Raw genomic sequence first — 21,402 nt, forward strand, 5'->3', positions numbered from 1 at the left:
TTCCTCCAGGTAATCTGCATTTCCTATTGTCCTTACAGTCTTCATTCACTACAATCTGCTGAACGCATGTTTTCTAGAAAACAACTAGAAAGCAGGAGCCATGTGGTACTTTTTAGTTTTCTTACAATCCCTGGCCCAGTCCCTGGCAGGGAGCACCCAAGAAGCTCAGCAAGGAAGGGACTGGGAGATCATCTACTCTAACTTAGTATGCAAGACAGACAGCTCTCCTCCCTAGCCTTATCAATTGCTTGAATGCCTCCAGGGATGAGGTCCTTATTCCTTGTAGAGCAGTTTCCAGTGTCCAGGACTTGGGAGGCTGAGCTCCACGGGGTGAGTAGGAGCTGCATGGGCAGCTGTAGGGGTTGGGGACATTCCCCCCGCCCCGCCCCGTGCCCCAGCAGCCCCCCTTCCCTCCCTCTGAGAGCCGATGATAGGAGTGGTTCTAATTATGCTCTAACTGCTTTCTTCCAGGCAGTTTCTCTGGAGCCAAGGAGTTCAGAGTTCATGAATAAATGAAGAGAGAGGAAGCGGAAGGGATGTTTATTGATCCACAAATCTCTTCGTGCCAGTGTCCGCCCCACAAATGCTTGGGCATGCAGCAGTGTGCAGTTTCGAATACAGATGCTCCCTGACTTACGATGGGGCCACATCCCAATCAACCCATCCTAAATCGAAAATGCATTCCACACCCAATAAACCCGTCGTAAGTAAAAAAACCATCTTGAACCACTGTATGTTGGGGACCAGCTGTACATACAAACACAAAAACATACCAGCTATGCATACAAACACAGAATCATACCAAAGACCCCAAAGGTCTCTCCAACACACTGGTGGGGACTAAAAGGAAGGTAACAAGAAGTTTCCTGATAGATGAAGCAACTTGAGGCTCAGCAGCGTAAATGCCCCACCCAGGGCCTCAGAGCCTGCGAGTGGCAGAGCAGGAGCAGGAGCAGGGCAGGAGCAGGTCCACAGCCTTTGCTCTTCCCCACCTGGTGTCCCACCAACATGGCGATAACAGTCACCCAAATGTGGGTTCCTCCCACCTCTTCCCTAGAGCCTCTTCTCTTGGAGGATGGCCAGCTTCTCTTGGGGGATGAGGCATTTGGATGGAAGGGCACTCTGAAGGTGGCAGTGCCCACCTGCCAAGGGTAGAGTTGAGAGTGGGACCCGAAGCCAGCAGGCACCGTGTGTAGAGACTTGTGGATCAAATACCCTTGACTTGCACCATGGTCTGGGGCAAGCCATAGCACATTACCTTTTCTTTTCTTTTTTTTTTTTTTTTTTTTTTTTTTTTTGAGACGGAGTTTCGCTCTTGTTACCCAGGCTGGAGTGCAATGGCGCGATCTCGGCTCACCGCAACCTCCGCCTCCTGGGCTCAGGCAATTCTCCTGCCTCAGCCTCCTGAGTAGCTGGGATTACAGGCACGTGCCACCATGCCCAGCTAATTTTTTTTTTTTTTTTTTTTGTATCTTTAGTAGAGACGGGGTTTCACCATGTTGACCAGGATGGTCTCGATCTCTCGACCTCGTGATCCACCCGCCTCAGCCTCCCAAAGTGCTGGGATTACAGGCTTGAGCCACCGCGCCCGGCTTTCTTTTCTTTTGAGATGGAGTCTTGCTCTGTTGCCCAGGCTGAAGTGCAGTGGTGCGATCTTGGCTCACTGTAACCTCCACCTGCCAGTTCAAGCCATTATCCTGCCTCAGCCTCCCGAGTAGCTAGGACTACAAGCATGTGCCACCTGCCCAGCTAATTTTTGTATTTTTAGTAGAGACAGGGTTTCACCATGGTGGCCAGGATGGTCTTGATCTCCTGACCTCGTGATCCACCCACCTTGGCCTCCCAAAGTGCTGGGATTACAGGCGTAAGCCACCGCCCAGCCTTGCTTTTTTTTTTTTTTTTTAAGACAGAGTCTCCCTCTGTTGCTCAGGCTGGAGTGCAGTGCCACTATCTTGGCTCACTGCAACTTCTGTCTCTCAGGTTCAAGTGATTCTCGTGTCTCAGGTACACAAGTATCTGGGACTACAGGCACTCAACAACACGCCTGGCTAATTTTATTTTTAGTAGAGAGAGGGTTTTGCGCTGTTGGCCAGGCTGGTCTTGAACTCTGGCCTCAAGTGATCTGCCCACCTTGGCCTCCCAAAATGTTGAGATTACAGGTGTGAGCCACCGCATCCAGCCTCATAGACCATTTCTGGGCTTCAGTTACCCCAGCTACCTAGTGTGAAGGTGGAGGCAATGTGTGAGAGCTCCCTCTCAGACAAACTAGAATTTAAGATGTCCGGCAGCTAGAGACCTGAGCTCTGCCCCCTCAGGTGGGCACTGCCTCCCTCAGATTACCCCTCCATTCAAATGCCTCATTCCTCTAGGAGGAGCTGGCCAGAGGCTCTAGGAAAGAGACAGGAGAAACTCACATTTGGGTGACTGCCACCTCCACGTTGGTGGGACACCGGCTGGGGAAGAGCAAGGCTGTGGACTCAGGTGCCTGCTCTGCCACTTACCTCAATGTATGCTTTTTGAGCCTCAAGGTGCTTCATTTGTTAAATGGGAATGACAGATTATGTTAAGAAGCTTCACCCAGGGAATATAACAGGTTTAGCTGAGAGCCTGGCACATAGGAAGTGTTTGATAGGTGGTAGTTGTTATTGCTAACATTACCAAAACCCTGCAAGGAACAGCTGTCGCCTTCCTTACAGATGAAGAAACCAAGGCAAAGAGAGGTCAAGCAACTTGCCCAGAATCACGTGTTAAGCACCAGGATTTGAACCCACTATCTGATCCATCTGTGTCCCCAGGGATTGGCACATAGTAGGTATCCATAAATAATGTGCTGAATTACGGAGAAATGGAGCAAAAAAAAAAAAAGTGCATGTAAAAACAGGTCCTGCTTCTAGTGACCAAGTTGGGGGTGGGCTGAGAGAGGAAGAACTAGACCAAAATTTCCTTCAAGGTCAAAGTGAAATGCTGGGTCTGAGGGACCCTGGGACCCCTTGACTCCTTGGTGGCTGGGACCAGGCCAGACAGGGACATCAGGGCTCCATGGTATGTGCTTGTTGAAAACCTTTTTTTTTTGAGATAGAGTCCCGCTCTGTTGCCCAGGGTGGAGTGCAGTAGCACAATCTCGTCTCACTGCAACCTCCACCTCTTGGGTTCAAGTGATTCTTGTGCCTCAGCCTCCCGAGTAGCTGGGATTACAGATGTACATCACCACACCCAGCTAATTTTTATATTTTTAGTAGACATAGAGTTTCATCATATTAGCCAGGCTGGTCTCAAACTCATGGCCTCAAGTGATCTGCCCACGCTGGCCTCCCGACGTGCTAAGATTAGATGTGTGAGCTCCTGTGCCGGGCCAAAGGAAATCTTTTTACCCCTTTATGACTTCCACTAAGAAGCCAAAGGTAGGAAACCTGGCTGTTGGCATCAGCCAGACCCTGCCTGCCCTGCCGCTGCCTCGCTGCGTGACTTTGGACAAGTGACTTCAGTTCTCTGAGACTCAGAGTCCTCATCTCGGAAATGGAAATGGCTGTGACAGTTTCACCTCTAGGGCTGTTGTAAGGATGACTGCAGGTGGCACATGCAAGGCCATGTGGCACTGGGGTAACGGCGGGGCCCGGGTTTGCATCCCAGCTCTGCCACTGCTGGATGTGACTGCTCTCAGACTCAGATTCTGCTTCAGTAAAATAGAGACAGTAGCTGTGCCCACCCCACGAGGTGTCGTTAGGATGAATGAGCCACTCCAGGTACAGCAGTTACAGCAGAATGAGGTGGGTCATAAGTGCTCAGTAAATCTTCTCTATTAGACTATGCCATGTGCAGAGACCCTGCAGTCCATTTTATATATGGGGAAGCAGAGCCCCCAGGAGGCCCAAGGACTTACCCAAGGTCACAGAGCCAGTTCACAGCAGTGCCAGGCCTATCTGCGAACCAGGTGTAGGCAGGACCCCCTTGTCCAGACCTCCAATTCCCGGGTAGTGTGAGATGTATGAATAGATAAACACAAGATTTTTCATGGCCCCAGGCCATCTTGCTCACGGCTTGAGGATTCCAGGGGTGAGAGGTGGCTCATGCTCCCCTCCCTTTTCCTCCCTGGTGGCTCCAAGGTTGGCCTGAACCAGTGGGGTGTGTCAGAGTATGGGGGGGCTGCCCCACCTTCCTGGCCTCCCTGACCAGTTCCTCCACTCCAGTCCTGGCTGTTAGAAGCCTCAGAAACAATCCAAAGGCCCAGGACCAGAACACCATTTGTCAGCTTTGCATGGTGGTGGCGGGCTTGTCTCCATGGCAACAGTGCAGTGTGAAGGCATCCTGGCATCATTAGGGAATGCGCTGAGTAGTATAAACAGAGGCTGCAGTAGATTACACGCCTATTATGAGCAGTCTCGGGCTCTGAGCACTGGTAATTATGCCTAATTGTGCATTTAATTGTGTAATTGAAAACCCACATCTCTGGTTCAGGCTGGGGCTGCAGAACATACCCACCTCCCTCCAAAAAGGAAGCTTAGGAACCAATGCTTACCCTGAAAATCTCAGAATATTTGCCCTTCTAGGGCAAGGGGTGGCCGGAGCAGGCAAGGGGGTAAAATGCCTATAGATTTCCATTTCCTCTACTGCCTGTACCAGGAGCTCACCAGGCCCCGTGATTAGAGGTAGGCGGTAAGGAGTATGCTAAGGCAAGGGGACATGGTGAGCTCACAGAAATGTTCATAATTATGTACACATAAATTCTTTCTTTTCTCTCTCTTTTTTTTTTTTTTTTTTTTTTGAGACAGGTCTTGCTGTGTTGCCCAGGCTGGAGTGCAGCAGTGTGATCTCGGCTCACCGCACATTTGACCTCCTGGGCTCAAGTGATCGTCCTACCGCAGCCACCTTAGTAGCTAGGACCACAGGCAGGCACCACCATGCCTGCGAATTTAAAAAAATTTTGTACTGTACTAAATCAAAGTTAAAAAAAATTTTTTTTTTTTTTTGTAGAGATGGGATCTCATGTTGCCCAGGCTGGTCTTGAACTCCTGGCCTCAAGTCATCCTTTGGCCTCAGCCTCCCAAAGTGCTGGATTACAGGCGTGAGCCACCATGCCTGGCCACACATAAATCCCATTGCCTGGGACAGGAAACTCATCACCTGGTTATCAGCCCCCACCCCTGCAGAGCCTCTGGAGAGTCTGAAAGCTGTGGACAGAGTTCAGTACTCTGCTCTCCTTTCCCACTTCACAGAATATGATAAATGAGGCCCAGATAAGACCAGGCCCAGCTCAAACTTGCACAGCGAGTGAGTACCAGAATCCAGGGATTCTGACTTGCAGCTGAGGGCATGTTTCATACCCTAAGGTGACTCAGCACCTAGAATCATGCCTGTCAGTTTGTTTGTCCTTGATAAATATTTGCTGGATTCAACTCCAGGCAGAGTTAGCTGGAGGCAATTCTCACTCTGACTCAAGAGTATTAGTCTTTCTGTAGTTCAGGAAGCTCACCCGTGGTGAGCTGGAGGTTAGTGATGAGCCACAAGCCTCCCAGCTCTGAATCTCTATAGTCCGAGACTTGATTTTACAACCAGATATGCTACTTGGGCATTTGGGGTGGGAGCAGTGCAGACATTCAGACAGACAAAAGAAAGATGAGGTCACCAGAGTCCCTGACAACCTGACACCCAGGCGCAAAGTCTGGAGCAAGCCAGCAGAGGCAGAAGTCTCCTCCTGCCCCTAGGCCCTGAAACCCCATCAGTCCCCACTGCCTGCCACACCGTGAGCCAGGCAGCACCTCCAACCTGCACCTGGGAAAAGACGGAGCTCATTGCTGACTCAGAGCTGGAAGGGTCCTTTGAGATGATGGGTCTAACCTTTTCGCTATACAGAGCGGAAGAGAGGCCCAGAGAGGCCACGCCTTTGTCTTAGAACCCCTCTTAGTGAGTAGCAGCCTGTGCCCACAGCTCTCCCTGCATTATTTCAGGTCACCCTCATTATAATCCTATGAGGTGGGACTATGGACTATGGGTAATATAATTATTCTTTTTTTTTGAGACTGAGGCTTGCTCTGTTGCTCAGGATGGAGTACAGTGGCATGATCTCGGTTCACTGCAACCTCTGCCTCACAGGTTCAAGTGATTCTCCTCCCTCAGCCTCCCAAGTAGCTGGGACTACAAGCATGTGCTGCCACTCTGGCTAATTTTTTTTTTTTTTTTTTTAAATTTTTAGTAGAGACATGGTTTCACCATGTTGGCCAGGTTGGTGTCAAACTCCTGACCTTGTGATCCACCAGCCTCAGCCTCCCAAAGTGCTGGGTTTACAGGCACAAGCCACCATACCTAGCCATGCATCACAGCTCTTTTAAGTCCAACACAGAGCTTGGGGTGGGTAGAATGGGGGAAAGGGGGCATCTGAATAAGCAGTTAGATCTGGCATCTGGTAACAAGCTCTATGGCTGAGGAAAGGTTTGGATTTCTCCACCTGCTTCCATGCCGGCATCCCACAATACTAGCAAGGGGCAATGGGGCATGCAGGAAGAAGCTGTGGCCTCTTATTCCCATTTTACAGAAAAGAAGACTGTGGTCCAGCAACACCAAGACCACACAGATGAAGAAGAACCACTGCTCCAGCTTTGGCCTTCCACTCATTGAGAAAGGGGTCGTCTCATTTCCCACCCCATGGGTACTCAGATTTGCAGAGCCTGCAGCCTCATTTCCTGGGCATTTAAGAGTGTGCCCTCTTTGTGAGCCCCCACTCTGCACGTTTTCTTTTTTATCTTTCCTTTTTTTTTTTTTTTGAGACAGAGTCTTGCTCTGTTGCCCAGGCTGGAGTACAGTGGCACGATCTCAGCTCACTGCCACCTCTGCCTCCCGGGTTCAAGTGATTCTCCTGCCTCAGCTTCCCAAGTAGCTAGGATTACAGGTGTGCACCACCACGCTTGATGAATTTTTGTAGTTTTAGTAGAGACAGTGTTTCACCATGTTGGCCAGGCTGGTCTTGAACTCCTGACCTCATGATCCGCCTGCCTTGCCCTCCCAAAGTGCTGGGATTACAGGCCTGAGTCACTGCGCCCAGCTGCACATTTTATTTCAAAGAAGCCTCCCAACAACTCTCTGAGGCAGATGATTATTATCCTGATTTAGAGAAGTGCAGGTGGAAGCTCAGAGAGGTTAGGGATCTTCTTGCCCAAGGTCATCGAGCTACAAAGAGGCAAAGCTGGAACTCATTTCCCAGCCTGCCCCCAAAGCCCAGCTTCTTCCCAGTTCCCAGTCCACCTCCTTGTCTCTCGATTTGTCAGTTGCTTTGAGAGAGGCCAGGAGGCCAATGTAAATCAGGAAAACCTGCAACCACATTTCACAGCTCTTCTAAAACCTCAGTGCTCATTCAGAGCGTCTCGGGGAAGGCTGCTTTGCTATCTGAAGCTCTCCCTCATCTCTGAATCAATCAACATCCCTAGGGAAAAAGGGAAAGGCAGGCAAAGCTCTAGGACTTAGCTCTCTGGGCCTAAAACCAGCCTCCACCCCCATGGCCTGGATCTAGTTTTCAATTTCAATTTTTTTTTTATTTTTGTGGGTACATAGTAGTTGTATATATTTATGGGGTACATGAGAAATTTTGATACAGGCATCTACTGTGCAATAGTCACATCAGGGTAAATCAAGCGTTTATCCTTTGTGTTACAAATCATCCAGTCATACGCTTCAGTCATTTTTATTTGTATTTATTATTTTTTTGAGATGGAGTTTCACTCTTGTTGCCCAGGCTGGAGTGCAGTGGCATGATCTCGGCTCATTGCAACCTCCGCTTCCTAGGTTCAAGTGATTCTCCTGCCTCAGCCTCCTGGGTAGGTGGGATTACAGGTGCCAACCACCACACCCAGCTAATTTTTTGTATTTTTACTAGAGACGGGGTTTCACTATGTTGGCCAGGATGGTCTCAAACTCCTGACCTCAAGTGATCTACCCACCTCGGCCGCCCAGAGCGTTGGGATTACAAGCGTGAGCTACCATGCCCAGTCAGTTATTTTTAAATGCACAGTAAATTTTGTTGACTGTAGTCACACTGCTGTGCTATCAAATACTAGATTTTATTCATCCGACCTATATTTTTATACCCTTTAGCCACCCCTACCTCCCCACTCCCCTACTACCTTTCCCAGCCACTGGTAATCCTTAGTCTTACTTCTTTTTATAATTAATGATTTTTTTTTTTTTTTTTTTTTTTTTTTTGAGACGGAGTCTTGCTCTGTTGCCAGGCTGGAGTGCAGTGGCGCAGTCTCAGCTCACTGCAACCTCCGCTTCCTGGGTTCAAGCGATTCTTCCGCCTCAGCCTCCCGAGTAGCTGAGACCACAGGCACGTGCCACCACTCATCGCTAATTTTAGCTTTTTTTTTTTTTTTTTGAGATGGAGTTTTGCTCTTGTTACCCAGGCTGGAGTGCAATGGCGCAATCTCGGCTCACCGCAACCTCCGCCTCCTGGGTTCAGGCAATTCTCCTGCCTCAGCCTCCTGAGTAGCTGGGATTACAGGCACGCGCCACCATGCCCAGCTAGTTTTTTGTGTTTTTAGTAGAGACGGGGTTTCACCATGTTGACCAGGATGGTCTCAATCTCTTGACCTCGTGATCCACCCGCCTCGGCCTCCCAAAGTGCTGGGATTACAGGCTTGAGCCACCGCGCCCGGCAATTTTAGCATTTTTTTTAGTAGAGACAGGGTTTCACCATGTTGGCCAGGATGGTCTCAATCTCTCGACCTCATGATCCGCCCATCTCGGCCTCCCAAAGTGCTGGGATTACAGGCGTGAGCCACCACACCCAGCCGAAATTTTTTTTTTTTAAATAGAGCCAGGGTATCACATATTGCCCAGACTGGTCTCAAACTCCTGAGCTCAAGCAATCCACCCACCTCAGCCTCTTGAAGTGCTGGGATCACAGGTGTGACCCACCGTGCCAGTACTCTCATTCTATTCTCTACCTCCATGAGTTCAATTGTTTTAAATTTTAGCTTGGACAAATAAGAACATCTGAAGTTTGTCCCTCTGTGCCTCACTGAATTAGCTTTTTGTTTGTTTGTTTGTTTAATTTGTTGTTTGTTTGTTTTTTATGTTTTTGAGATGGAGTTTCACTCTTGTTACCCAGGCCGGAATGCAAAGGTGTGATCTTGGCTCACCGCAACCTCCGCCTCCCGGGTTCAAGCAATTCTCCTGCCTCAGCCTCCTGAGTAGCTGGGACTACAGGCACGCGCCACCATGCCCAGCTAATTTTTTGTATTTTTAGTAGAGACGGGGTTTCACTATGTTGACCAGGATGGTCTCCATCTCTTGACCTCGTGATCCACCCGCTTCAGCCTCCCAAAGTGCTGGGATTTTTTTTTTTTTTTTTTTTTGAGACAAGGTCTTCCTGTGCTGCCCAGGCTGTAGTGTGCAGTGGCACAATCATGGCTCACTGCAGGCAGCCTCAACCTCCTGGGCAGTCCTCCCACCTCTGCTTCAATAGCTGGGACCACAGGTGCATGTTACCATGCCCAGCTAATTTTTACTTTATTTTAACCTTTTTTTTTTTTTTTTTTTTTTTTTTAGATGGAGTTTCGCTCTTGTTACCCAGGCTGGAGTGCAATGGCTGGATCTCGGCTCACCGCAACCTCCACCTCCTGGGTTCAGGCAATTTTCCTGCCTCAGCCTCCTGAGTAGCTGGGATTACAGGCACGGGCCACCATGCCCAGCTGATTTTTGGTATTTTTAGTAGAGACGGGGTTGCACCATGTTGACCAGGATGGTCTCGATCTCTTGACCTCGTGATCCACCCGCCTCGGCCTCCCAAAGTGTTGGGATTACAGGCGTGAACCACCGCGCCTGGCCTTTTTTTTCTTTTTTTGGGATGGATTTTGCTCTTGTTGCCCAGCTGGAGTGCAATGGTTCAATCTTGACTCACTGCAACCTCCCAGGTTCAAGCCATTCTCCTGCTTCAGCCTCCTAAGTAGCTGGGATTACAGGCATGCACCACCATGCCTGGCTAGTTTTATATTTTTAGTAGAGACGGGGTTTCACCATGTTGGTCCAGCTGGTCTCGAACTCCTGACATCAGGTGATCCGCCTGCCTTGGCCTCCCGAAGTGCTGGGATTACAGGCATGAGCGACTGCTCCTGGCCTACTTTTTTTTTTTTTTAATATATATCTATAGAGATGGGGTTCTCACTATGTTCCCCAGGCTGGTCTCAAACTCCTAGGCTCAAGTGATCCTTCCACCTTGCCTTCCCAAAGTGCTGGGATTACAGGTGTGAGTCACTGCACGTGGCTTGGAGCTAGTTTTTAAAAATACACCTGTAGCCTTAGTCTGTCTTTCTGTTACCCATCTCTCCTTAAGACCAGAGAAGAGTAGTTTGGGAATCTTCTACCGCATAGAAGGAAAAAAAAAAAAGTATTAGCGAGAACATGTTCCAGTGATCAGAGCTGACTATCTCTGCTTGGTCCACATTTTATAACAATTGTTCTCCAACCTTTCCCCTTGATGACTACTCTGAGGCCCAGACTGTTATCTCCTGTTTCCTTGGTGAGATGTCATTTCACTCTTCTTAGCCTCAGTATGTCTATCAGTTAATGGGTATAAAAACCACACATCCTGGCCGGGCACGGAGGCGCATGCCTGTAATCCCAGCACTTTGGGAGGCTGAGGCGGGTGGATCACGAGGCCAAGAGATCGAGACCATCCTGGTCAACAAGGTGAAACCCCGTCTCTACCAAAAATACAAAAATTAGCTGGACATGGTGGCGCGTGCCTGTAATCCCAGCTACTCAGGAGGCTGAGGCAGGAGAATTGCTTGAACCCAGGAGGCGGAGGTTGCGGTGAGCCGAGATCCCGCCATTGCACTCCAGCCCGGGTAACAAGAGCAAAACTTCGTCTTAAAAAAAAAAAAGAACCACACGTATCTCATATAGTTGTTATGAGGATGGATCAGATGTAGATACAGGGTAGTTTATTCCCTGGTTTTCTCAATCTGCATTACAGCTCCTTGGCTCACTGCAACCTCCGCCTCCAGGGTCAAGTGATTCTCCTGCCTCAGCCGCCTGAGTAGCTGGAATTACAGGCACCCACCACCACGCACAGCTAATTTTTTTGTATTTTTCGTAGACATGGGGTTTCATCATGTTGGCCAGGCTGGTCTCAAACCCCTGACCTCAAGTGATCTGCTTGCCCCACCCTCCCAAAGTGCTGGGGTTACAGGCGTGAGTCACTGTGCCTGGCCATGCATCGCAGCTCTTTTAAGTCCAGCACAGAGCTTGGGGCTGGTAGAATGGGGAGAGGGGACATCTGAATAGGCAGGCAGATTTGGCATCTGGCTAGGAAACCCTATGGCTGAGGAAAGGTTTGGATTTCTCCACCTGCTTCCACTCCATCATCCCACAATATTAGCAGAGGGCAATGGGGCATGCAGGGAGAAGCTGTGGAGTCCCAGATCTGAGTCTGAATCCTCATTTCTGTACCCACCATTTATGTGGCCATGGATAAGCTGCATAGTAGCAAGAGACATATATAAAATGCCTAGCATAATGCCTGGCTCATAGCAGACACCAAACAAAAAGAAATTCTCATTCTTTAAATTTCCCTCTCAGCCCCGTATTTTCCACATAAAGAAGAGTTGGAGTGTTTGTGGGGATGACCCTGATCACGAAATCCTCTAATAACAGGCAGAGATGGGACTTGACTGTGATGTGACTTGTCCAAGTCTCAAGGCAAATAATAGCCCTGGAGAGCACTTTCCTAGGCCGGGCACCATACTTGTCTATCCTGGCATCAGCTTGCAAATGCCCCCAAACTGCCATGGGCTCATGGGGTAGAGGCTGTTGTTCTGACCACTTTGTAAGTAAGAAGGCAGAGGCTCAGAGAGGGTACGGAACTTCCTGGGAGTCACAAAGCAGAGCAGCAACGTCTGCCTAATCCCAGATGTAGTGTCCTACCCCCTGTGACAGATCTCAGAGAAGCTGCCATTTACCGGCTGCTAATTTAAAAAGCATCCACCCACCTACCCCTACAAAGGAGCAGAACCAGGGCCATCCCCAGGTCCCCTGGAGGCCCTCTTCTCCATTCTGCCTTGCTCCGCCCATCTCATAAGGGGCTTGAGGGCAGTTTGGCCTCAGTCTGTTCATCCACAAAGGAATTTGATCCCCCACAACCACCCCCAACCCTGTGCAAAGGGGTATGAGAAACAAAAGGAGCCAGTGGCCTGCATAATTTCATGCTCCTGACTCTGACACCTGGCCCAAGGACCTCAAGCACCCCAAGCAGAGGCAGACCCTCCCGAGAAAGCCCTGAGCCTGCAGCTGCAGCTGCTCCAGAGCGCAGGGCCCTGCTGGAGCCCATCTCCCTCCGGTCTTTGCCATCAATATTGCTAATAACGACATCAATCAGGTTGACCATGTTTCACACCATTACTCGCAGCTCAGCTGGAAGCTACACCTCCCCCGCCCCCACCTGCCAGAAAGCAAAGAGCTTTCTAGAAGGGAAAAGAATGAAACCAGCATTTTTCTGAGTACCTACTATGTGTCTGGCACCTGGCCAAGGCAGCCCTTTCTACAACTCTGCCAGGTAGAGTTCTCTTTTACAAAGGCTAGAGGAGTGACTGCATGTGTCCAAGGTCACACAGAGCTGAAACAGAAACAACCATGGCATTGATCTATTACTGGGCACTCACTGGCTCACAGTGCAGGCACTACCCATGAGCCTGCTGAAGAAACAGTACCATTTCATTTTCAGATGAGGAAACTGAGGCTTGGAGCTGTCCGGGATGAGACACGTTAAACGTGAGCAGCAGAGCAGTGTGGGGCTGAGAGGGTGGCTCTCTGTTCAGACAGAAGAGTCCTCGAATCTTTGTTCTATCACTTACTAGCTTAGCGAGGTTGGGCAAACCTCGCACCCCTCTGAACCTCAATTTCCTCACCTGAAAAGGGGGATAATAAACACATCTATCCCATCGTGTGGAACTGCGACAAGAAGGATGAAAACAGAAAAAGAGCTAACGTTTATTGATCATTTAACATGTACCAGGCACTTTGCCAAGCACTTTACATATGTATGCTCATTTGGTTAAATGAGGTAATGCATATAAAGTGCTTAGCACAGGACTCCCAAAATAGGAATGATAATGATGATGATGAAGAAATTGATGACGATTCCCTAGGGCAAATCTCACTGGTTCGTACACTTCCAGGAAGAACAGAGTGGCCTGTAAGGTTTCAGAAAGGAGGTGGACTAGGAAGAGCTGGGTTTGGACAGGGGAGAGAAAAGGCACAGGATTAAAAATTACAGGGTGTGGCCAGGCGTGGTGGCTTATGCCTGTAATCCCCGCACTTTGGGAGGCCAAGGTGGGTCACCTTTCAGGATCACCTGAAGTCTGGAGTTCGAGACCAGTCTGACCAACATGGAGAAACCCTGTCTCTACTAAAAATACAAAATTAGCCAGGCGCGGTGGTGCACGCCTGTAATCCCAGCTACTCAGGAAGCTGAGGCAGGAGAATTGCTTGAACCCAGGAGGCGGAGGTTGCGGTGAGCTGAGATCACATCAATGCACTCCAGCCTGGGCGACAGAGATTCTGTCTCAAAAAAAAAAAAAAAAAAAAAAAAATTAGAGGGAACATGTTAATAACGTTTCAAGATAATATACCAAAAAGAATCCAGGAAAGCAAGGGACCCAAGACGTTCTACAGAAAGGAACCAGACCAAGATTCAACAAAACTGCTGTGCCAAAGCTGGGTGTGGTGAGATGCACCTTTAGTCCCCAGCTACTTGAGAGGCTGAGGTGGAAAGATCATTTGAGCTCAGGAGTTTGAGGCTGCAGTGAGTTATGATTGCCACTGCACTCTAGCCTGGGCAACAAACATGGCGAGACTCCTATCTCTAAAAAAATAATAAATAAATAAACAAAACATGCCAGTCCAGGCATCATCCTGAGTTCCAGACAGGTAGAGCTGGCAGGATCCCAGCGAGCCAGACCAATAATTCCTCCCCATTTTACAGATGGAAAAACCAAGGCCTGGAGTGGGGAAGAGACTTGCCCCAAATTGCAGAATGTCAGAGGCAGAGCAGGGCTTGAATCCAGGTCTTTTGCCTCTCAGCTCAGTGCCCAACTACCTGCTACTTCCTACAAAGCGCAGTCCACAAGAACAGTGCAGGGGGCCACCTGGATATGTACGGGCTACAATACCACAGACACATCCCATGATATGAATCATTGAGATAATCAGAGTAAGCTACAGCTTAATGAGTACTCACTCTGTACCTGGCACAGTGCTAAATTCATTATAGGGGTTGAATCCTCACAACAACCCTAAGGATTAGGAACTGTTTTATATTCACCCTATTTAACAGATGACAAAACTATGGCTCAGAGACGGTAAGCAACCTGTCCCAAATTGCACAGCCAAAAAGTGACCAAGCCAGTACTAGAAGTCAGGTCCGTCCTGTCAAACTCCAGAGCCTTAACTATTATCTTACAGTTATCAATCTGAAAGGCACAGTCCCTATCTGCTTCCCCGAAACCCCATGCCCCACTCACACCTCACTCCCTCGCCCAAATCACATCTATCCCAACTGAGGAAGAATGTTTCGAATTGGCCTGATTCATTGTAATGATTAAACTCCATTTGAAAAAGAAAAATGACATAGTTCCTCCTGTTTTCAGCTAAAAGATATTCAACAGCCTCTTTTTTTCGCTTAGTCCCTTGGATGAGAAAACCAAGACTCCCTTCTCCCCACAGGCTGGTGAATTCCAACATCCCAGGAGCACATTATGGAAGGTGCCAGGCAGTGGGAACTCCTGGGTGTCAGTGACAGCTAGAGAGCCCCACTCTGCAATCAGCCCAGATAGCGCAACAGAGCCAAGAGAGCAATTTTCAAGTCCCCCCTGCAAATAATCTCATGTAACCTTCACAAGCTGCCCAAAAGCCACCCAGCCGGGAAATGGGAGAACTGGAATCCCACCCAGGTCTCATATAACTCAAGCCTGTAGTGCTGGTGAGATCTTCTAAGTGGAAGAGTGGGGTTAGCTTAGTGAAGGAGAACCATGAAGGAAGGGAAGTGGGAGGCAGAGAGACTCTCTACCACCTTCATTTCTCTCTAGAGCCATGAGCACCTCCCATAGAGCCCCAGACTTATCAGGGCCAGAAGTACTTATTTTATAATTAAGAAGGCAACAGAGGACCTAGCCAACTGCCTGGATTCAAAGCCTAGATCCTGGCTGGGTGTGGTGGCTCATGCCTATGATCCTATGCTGGGATCATAGGCATGAGCCACCACACCCAGCCAGGAAGGCTGAGGTGGGAGGATGGCTTGACCACAGGAGTTCAAGACCAGCCTGAGCAACAGAGTGAGACTCGTCTCTAAAAAAACAACAACAACAAAAAAAAAACGGGCCGGGCGCGGTGGCTCATACCTGTAATCCCAGCACTTTGGGAGGCCGAGGCGGGTGGATCACGAGGTCAAGAGATCGAGACCATCCTGGCCAACATGGTGAAACCCCATCTCTACTAAAAATACAAAAAAATTAGCTGGGCATGGCGGCGCATGCCTGTAATCCCAGCTACTCAGGAGGCTGAGGCAGGAGAATTGCCTGAACCCAGGAGGCGGAGGTTGCGGTGAGCCGAGATCGCGCCATTGCACTCCAGCCTGAGTAACAGGAGCAAAACTCCGTCTCAAAAAAAAAAAAAATTAGCTAAGCATGGTAGTGTGTGCCCATAGTCCCAGGTACTCGGGAGGCTGAGGTGGGAGGATTGCTTGAGTGTGGGAGGTCGAGGATGCTGTGAGCCGATTGCACCACTGCACTTCGGCCTGGATGATAGAGCAAGCCCATATCTCAAACAAAAACAAAAACAAAACCCCCAAAACAAAGCTTGGATCCTAGTTCCTGTAAAATTCTGGACAAGTTACTTCATAGGGTTGTTATGGTTAAATGAGTTAATATATGGAAAATTCCTTTTAAGAGTACCTGGCACTTAGTCAAGGGCTCTCCAAAGCTAACTGTTGTTACCATCACCAACAGAGAATGAGCATGGGACAAACTGTTAGGTTCACCTTTGGGAAGGAATCTAGTTATAGAGAAAGTAAAACCTTTTATTTTATTTTATTTTTTTGAGACATAGTTTCACTCTGTCATCCAGGCTGGTGCGCAGTGGCATGATCTCATCTCACTGCAACCTCTGCTTCCCAGGTTCAAGAGATTCTTGTGCCTCAGCCTCTCGAGTAGCTGGGATTACAGGTGCACGCCACCATGCCTGACTAATTTTTGTATTTTTAGCAGAGATGGGGTTTCGTCATGTTGGCCACACTGGTCTCAAACTCCTGACCTCAGGTGATCTGCCCACCTCACCCTCCCAAAGTGCTGGGTTTACAGGCGTAAGCCACAGCACCTGGCCTAGAAAACTTACTTAATCTTCTGTCCTGTTTGATTATGTATTGATTTATTTATTTTTACAATATATGTACAATTAGTTTTCTAATTTAAAAAAAAAAAAACCCATGCCGGGCGCGGTGGCTCACGCCTGTAATCCCAGCACTTTGGGAGGCCGAGGCGGGTGGATCACGAGGTCAAGAGATCGAGACCACCCTGGTCAACATGGTGAAACCCCGTCTCTACTAAAAATACAAAACATTAGCTGGGCATGGTGGCGCGTGCCTGTAACCCCAGCTACTCAGGAGGCTGAGACAGGAGAATTGCCTGAACCCAGGAGGCGGAGGTTGCGGTGAGCCGAGATCGCGCCATTGCACTCCAGCCTGGGTAACAAGAGCGACACTCTGTCTCAAAAAAAAAAAACTCTAGTTTAAAATTTAAAAATTAGCAAACACAGAAGTAGAATTCTCTGAAAGGTTTACACATTTCCTGGCATTACATGTTCCTCAAAGTAGATAGGGAAAAACAGACAATCTGCCCTTCTGGAGTTTCTGTTCCACCTGATCTTAATCTCCTCTGCAATCCTCAGGGATGATCATTTTACAGATGGGAAGACTGAGGCCGCCTCCTGGGGGGAAGTCACTTGTCCAGTCTCCCACAGCTGGGAGCAGGCTATAATCTCCAGTGCTAGGGCTGTTTCTACCACTGCCCAGGCCAGGTCTGTGGATGGCATGTTTGAAACTGGTGTCCCCAGGAGAGAAGCAAGGCGAATGAAGAGGTCTGCACGTCCAGGCTCAAAGCTTCACTCTACTCTACATTATCATGGGCTCCTGTGGTACGGAGGGCGTCATGGATGCAGGCAAGAGCAGAAACCCAGAGCAAGGAGTCCAGCATGAGGGGGGCTCAGGCTCCTCACTGCTCACACTCATAAGTTCAGCAATGGAGGTCCCCATGCACCTCTGCCTAGAGGAGAAGCACAGCTTCAACCTCCCTAGTTGTTCAACCTCAGCTCTAAGGTAGGTAGGAGACTCTTGCCTCTCCTTAACCACCCTCCCAGATTCTCCTGCCATGGCCTTATTTGAAGGGCAGAGCTGGTTCCCCTCGTCCGATACAGTCACTCCTCCCCGAGACAAGAACCGGAGTTCCCCATGCTGGGGCTAGGCACAGTGTCCTCAAATGCTCTGGTCCTCCCCGGGGCACCCAAGTGTCCCCACCCTACTGGTGCTGGCCCTGGCAGAGGAGGGGCTCTGGTGGAACTGATGACTGATGGAACCCCATGGCCACAGCGGCCAGACCAAAGCAGGAAGGGTGGTCCAGGCTGGGTCAGGCTGGTCCAGATTCTGGCAGCTCCTGGTGACCCTCTCCAGGGAGGTGGCTACCCATTCCCAGGACTGCCCGGTCAGGAAGAAGGGAGGCAGAAACAGCACAAAGGACTGGAGGGTTCTTGAGGTCTAAGATCCCAGCACACAGATGAAAATGGACCAGAAATGGTCAGCGATCTGGAGACACACCAAAGACAAACCCAGAGAGACACACGCGGGCGCAGAGACTTCGTGAGAAACACTCACACAGGGGCGGTGATCAGAGGCAGACACCCGGAGGAAGGCAGACCCATGCAAACGAGGGATCTAGAGGGAAACATAGCAGGACCTCAACGGATCCACAGATCAGCCTCAGACACACCCCCGGTCCCAACGAGCCACAGTCCCACAGCGCGTCCCCCAACAAGAGGCCACTTGCACAGTGCGGGCGGGCCGGGGACTCGCGCACAGGACGCACTCAGGGACCCGAGGAGCGCCGGGCACAGCAGCGAGAAACGCACACAAAGAGACAGCCCGGCCAGCGGGAGCAAGCTCCGCCCGACCGCTCCGAGACTCCAGACCACCCCCCGCCCGGGCACACGCACCAGACACACACACAGAGACACGAAACCCCACCCGCCCGCCCCGGGACCGCGCCCCGCCGCGCCCCACCCTGCCCCGAACGCCCGGGCGCGCGGCGCTCACCAGCTGCAGGCAGCAGAAGGCGACCAGCGTGCAGCGCCCGCTGCACTTGCCCATGGCTCCGGGGGCTGCGCGGGCCGCCCGCCGCGGCGCCCCTCTTGCTCGGCGGCCGCCGCCTGCTCGCGCCGCGCGGGCTCCGCGTCTTCCCCGCTGGGCGCGCCGGGCGGCGGGGCCGGGCGCTTAGGGCCGGGCCCGGGAGCGTCGGGTCCCCAGGGCTGGGGCCGGCCGCCCGCGCTCCGAGTCCATGGTCCGTCCGTCCGCGCGCTGGCTCCGCCGAGCCGCGCCTCCTTTGTCTGGCGGGCCGGCAGTCAGGCGCGCCTCCTGCCCCGGGGCGGCTGGCGGGGAGCGCGGAGCAGGGAGAGCGGGCACCGAGCGCGGCGCGGCGCAGAGCAGCACTGCCCAGCTGGGGCAGCCGCCCGGGCTCTGGGCGGCCGCGGCTTCCCGGCCCCACCACGTGGCTCAGCTGCCGCCACCCGCAGGGAGGGAGAGAAGGGGAGGGAACGGCACTGGAGGGTGGGGCGGGGCAGCGGCGGGAGGGGAGGGGAGAGGGGTAGGGACGTGAAGGGTTGGAGGCTCAGAGAGTGAAGTGAAAGAGTGCGGTTAGGCGACGACGCCCTGGTCAAATCCAGACTTTGCTGCTCACTTGCTGTGTGACCTTGGGCAAATCTCGTCACCTCTCTGGTCCCGTTTTCTCCTGAACAAAGTAGGAATACTTATGCCTCCTTAGAGTTGATATGAAGATGAAATGCAGGGATGTGAATACAACGCTTAGCCCTGTGCCTGGCCTCCTGGCTTGGAGCACTTTTCTGTCCACCCTGTCTCCAGGGTTCCAGGGTTCCAGCTTGGACTTCTAGTTCCATTTCCGTTCCCAGATCTGCTCCTCACCCAGCCTCTCCCCTGAGGGCCTGGCCACATTTTCCACCTTCCCTCTTTCCTTCTACTGGCATTTATTGAGCCCTGACTGCATACACACTCCTGGGAGCCAGAGTTGAGACCTGCAGCACTGTTCCAGATCCCTAGAGCTTGACCGCCCAGGGAACAGATAGGCTCCCAAGAGCATGTCAGTGAGATGGGTGATGGCAGAGGTCTGCCCAGGTGGATGTAGGGAGCCCCTACCCTGGGCTGCAGTAAGGAGAGAGTCAGAAAAAGTTTCCCAGCAGATTGTCTTCTCCAAGCCACCCCAAAAAGCCCTCAAACTGGACACATCTCAAATCACATAATCGTCCCTGTCCTACTCCTAACTCCCTAAATTCACTTTGGCAATTAGCGCCACCCAAGTGGAATTTCCTAGATCATCCTCCAGGCTTCCCTACAATATCTGATCTGCCATTACATTCTGTAAACTGTACTTTCCAACCAACATTTATGAAATACCTACTATGTGCCAAGTTCTCTGCTGGGGATAAGGGAACAAAATCCGACAAAATATCTGCCCTTATTGAGCAGTCTAGTGAGGGATTGTCATTAAAACAAGGAAATACACAAATAAATACACAACTGAAGTTCTGATGAATAAAGAATATTCAAGAAGAGACAGGGCACGGTGGCTCGCCCGTAATTTCAGCACTTTGGGAGGCTAAGGTGGGTGGATCACCTGAGGTCAGGAGTTCGAAACCAGCCTGGCCAAGATGGTGAAACCCAGTCTCTACTAAAAACACAAAAATTAAGCCGGGCATGATGGCTCACGCCTGTAATCCTAGCACTTTGGGGAGGCCAAGGTGGGCAGATTATGAGGTCAGGAGTTTGAGACCAGCCTGGCCAACATTGCAAAACCTCGTCTCTACTAAAAATACAAAAATTAGCAGAGTGTGGTGGCGGAAGCCTGTAATTCCAGCTATTCAGGAGGCTGAAGCAGGAGAATCGCTTCAACCCGGTAGGAGTAGTTTACAGTGAGCTGATATCACGCCACTTCACTCCAGCCTGGGCAAAAAAAGATAGAAACTTCATCTCAAAAACAAACAAAAATACAAAAATTAGCCAGGAATGGCATTGGGTGCCTGTAATCCCAGCTACTTGGGAGGCTGAGGCAGGAGAATCATTTCAACCTGGGAGGCAGAGGTTGCAGTGAGCTGAGATTGGGCACTCCAGCCTGGGTGACAAGAGTGAAATTCTGTCTCACACACACACACACACACACACACACACACACACACATACAGCTGGGCATGGTGGCTCACACCTGTAATCCCAACACTTTGGGAGGCTGAGGTGGGTGGATCTCCTGAGGTCAAGAGCTCGATACCAGCCTGGCCAACATAGTGAAACCCCGTCTCTACCGAAAATACAAAAATTAGCTGGACATGGTGGTGGGTACCTGTAATCCTAGCTACTCAGGAGGCTGAGGCAGGAGAATTGCTTGAATACGGGAGGTGGAGGTTGCAGTGAGCTGAGATTGGGCCATTGCACTCCAGCCTGGGCAACAAGAGCGAAACTCCATCTAAAAAAAAAAAATACTGAAGGAGAAAAGAGAGAATAATAGGGGCATAATTTAGGTTTGGGGACCAGAAAATACCTCTTTGAGGAAATGACACGGATACTCACAGGACAATAGGAAGAAAGGAGAGGCAGTGGAGCAAAGAGTGTTCTGGTGGGAGAAACAGAAGGTTCGTATTCTTTCCCTTCCTCTCCACTCTCACTAGCTCTCTTGATTCAAGAGACAGGAAGTGTGGTAAGATGCTTGAACCTGGGAGGTTGCAGTGAACCGAGATCCTGCCACTGCACTCTAGCCCGGGCAACAAGAGCAAAATTCCATCTAAAAAAAAAAAAAAAAAAAAAAAAAAAAAAAAAAAAAAAAAGATAGGTCCCTTCACAGGTCTGCCTCTTCCACGCATTCTGCAGGATACCACTTTGTATTTTAAAAGACACAGGAGGCCAGGCGCGGTGGCTCAAGCCTGTAATCCCAGCACTTTGGGAGGCCGAGGCAGTTGGATCACGAGGTCAAGAGATCGAGACCATCCTGGTCAACATGGTGAAACCCCGTCTCTACTAAAAATACTAAAAATTAGCTGGGCATGGCGGCGCGTGCCTGTAATCCCAGCTACTCAGGAGGCTGAGGCAGGAGA

The 21,402-nt window shown here is 50.5% G+C and overlaps 1 protein-coding gene across 2 annotated transcripts in view; it reads right to left on the reverse strand.

Annotated features, from left to right (window-relative positions):
• NKAIN1 (sodium/potassium transporting ATPase interacting 1) overlaps window positions 1–18,766 on the reverse strand; it is a 67,728-nt gene extending 48,962 nt beyond the window's left edge. For both annotated transcript variants that reach the window (XM_074380423.1, XM_039474104.2), the window contains exon 1: window positions 18,344–18,766. In XM_074380423.1, the coding sequence (XP_074236524.1) occupies window positions 18,344–18,397 (54 nt within the window). In that variant the 5' untranslated portion in view covers window positions 18,398–18,766. The remainder of the gene's footprint in view (window positions 1–18,343) is intronic.
• Window positions 18,767–21,402: the final 2,636 nt, after the last annotated feature.

This window comes from Saimiri boliviensis, chromosome 11 (genome assembly GCF_048565385.1).
Source record: "Saimiri boliviensis isolate mSaiBol1 chromosome 11, mSaiBol1.pri, whole genome shotgun sequence".
Classification (NCBI taxonomy): Eukaryota; Metazoa; Chordata; class Mammalia; order Primates; family Cebidae; genus Saimiri; species Saimiri boliviensis.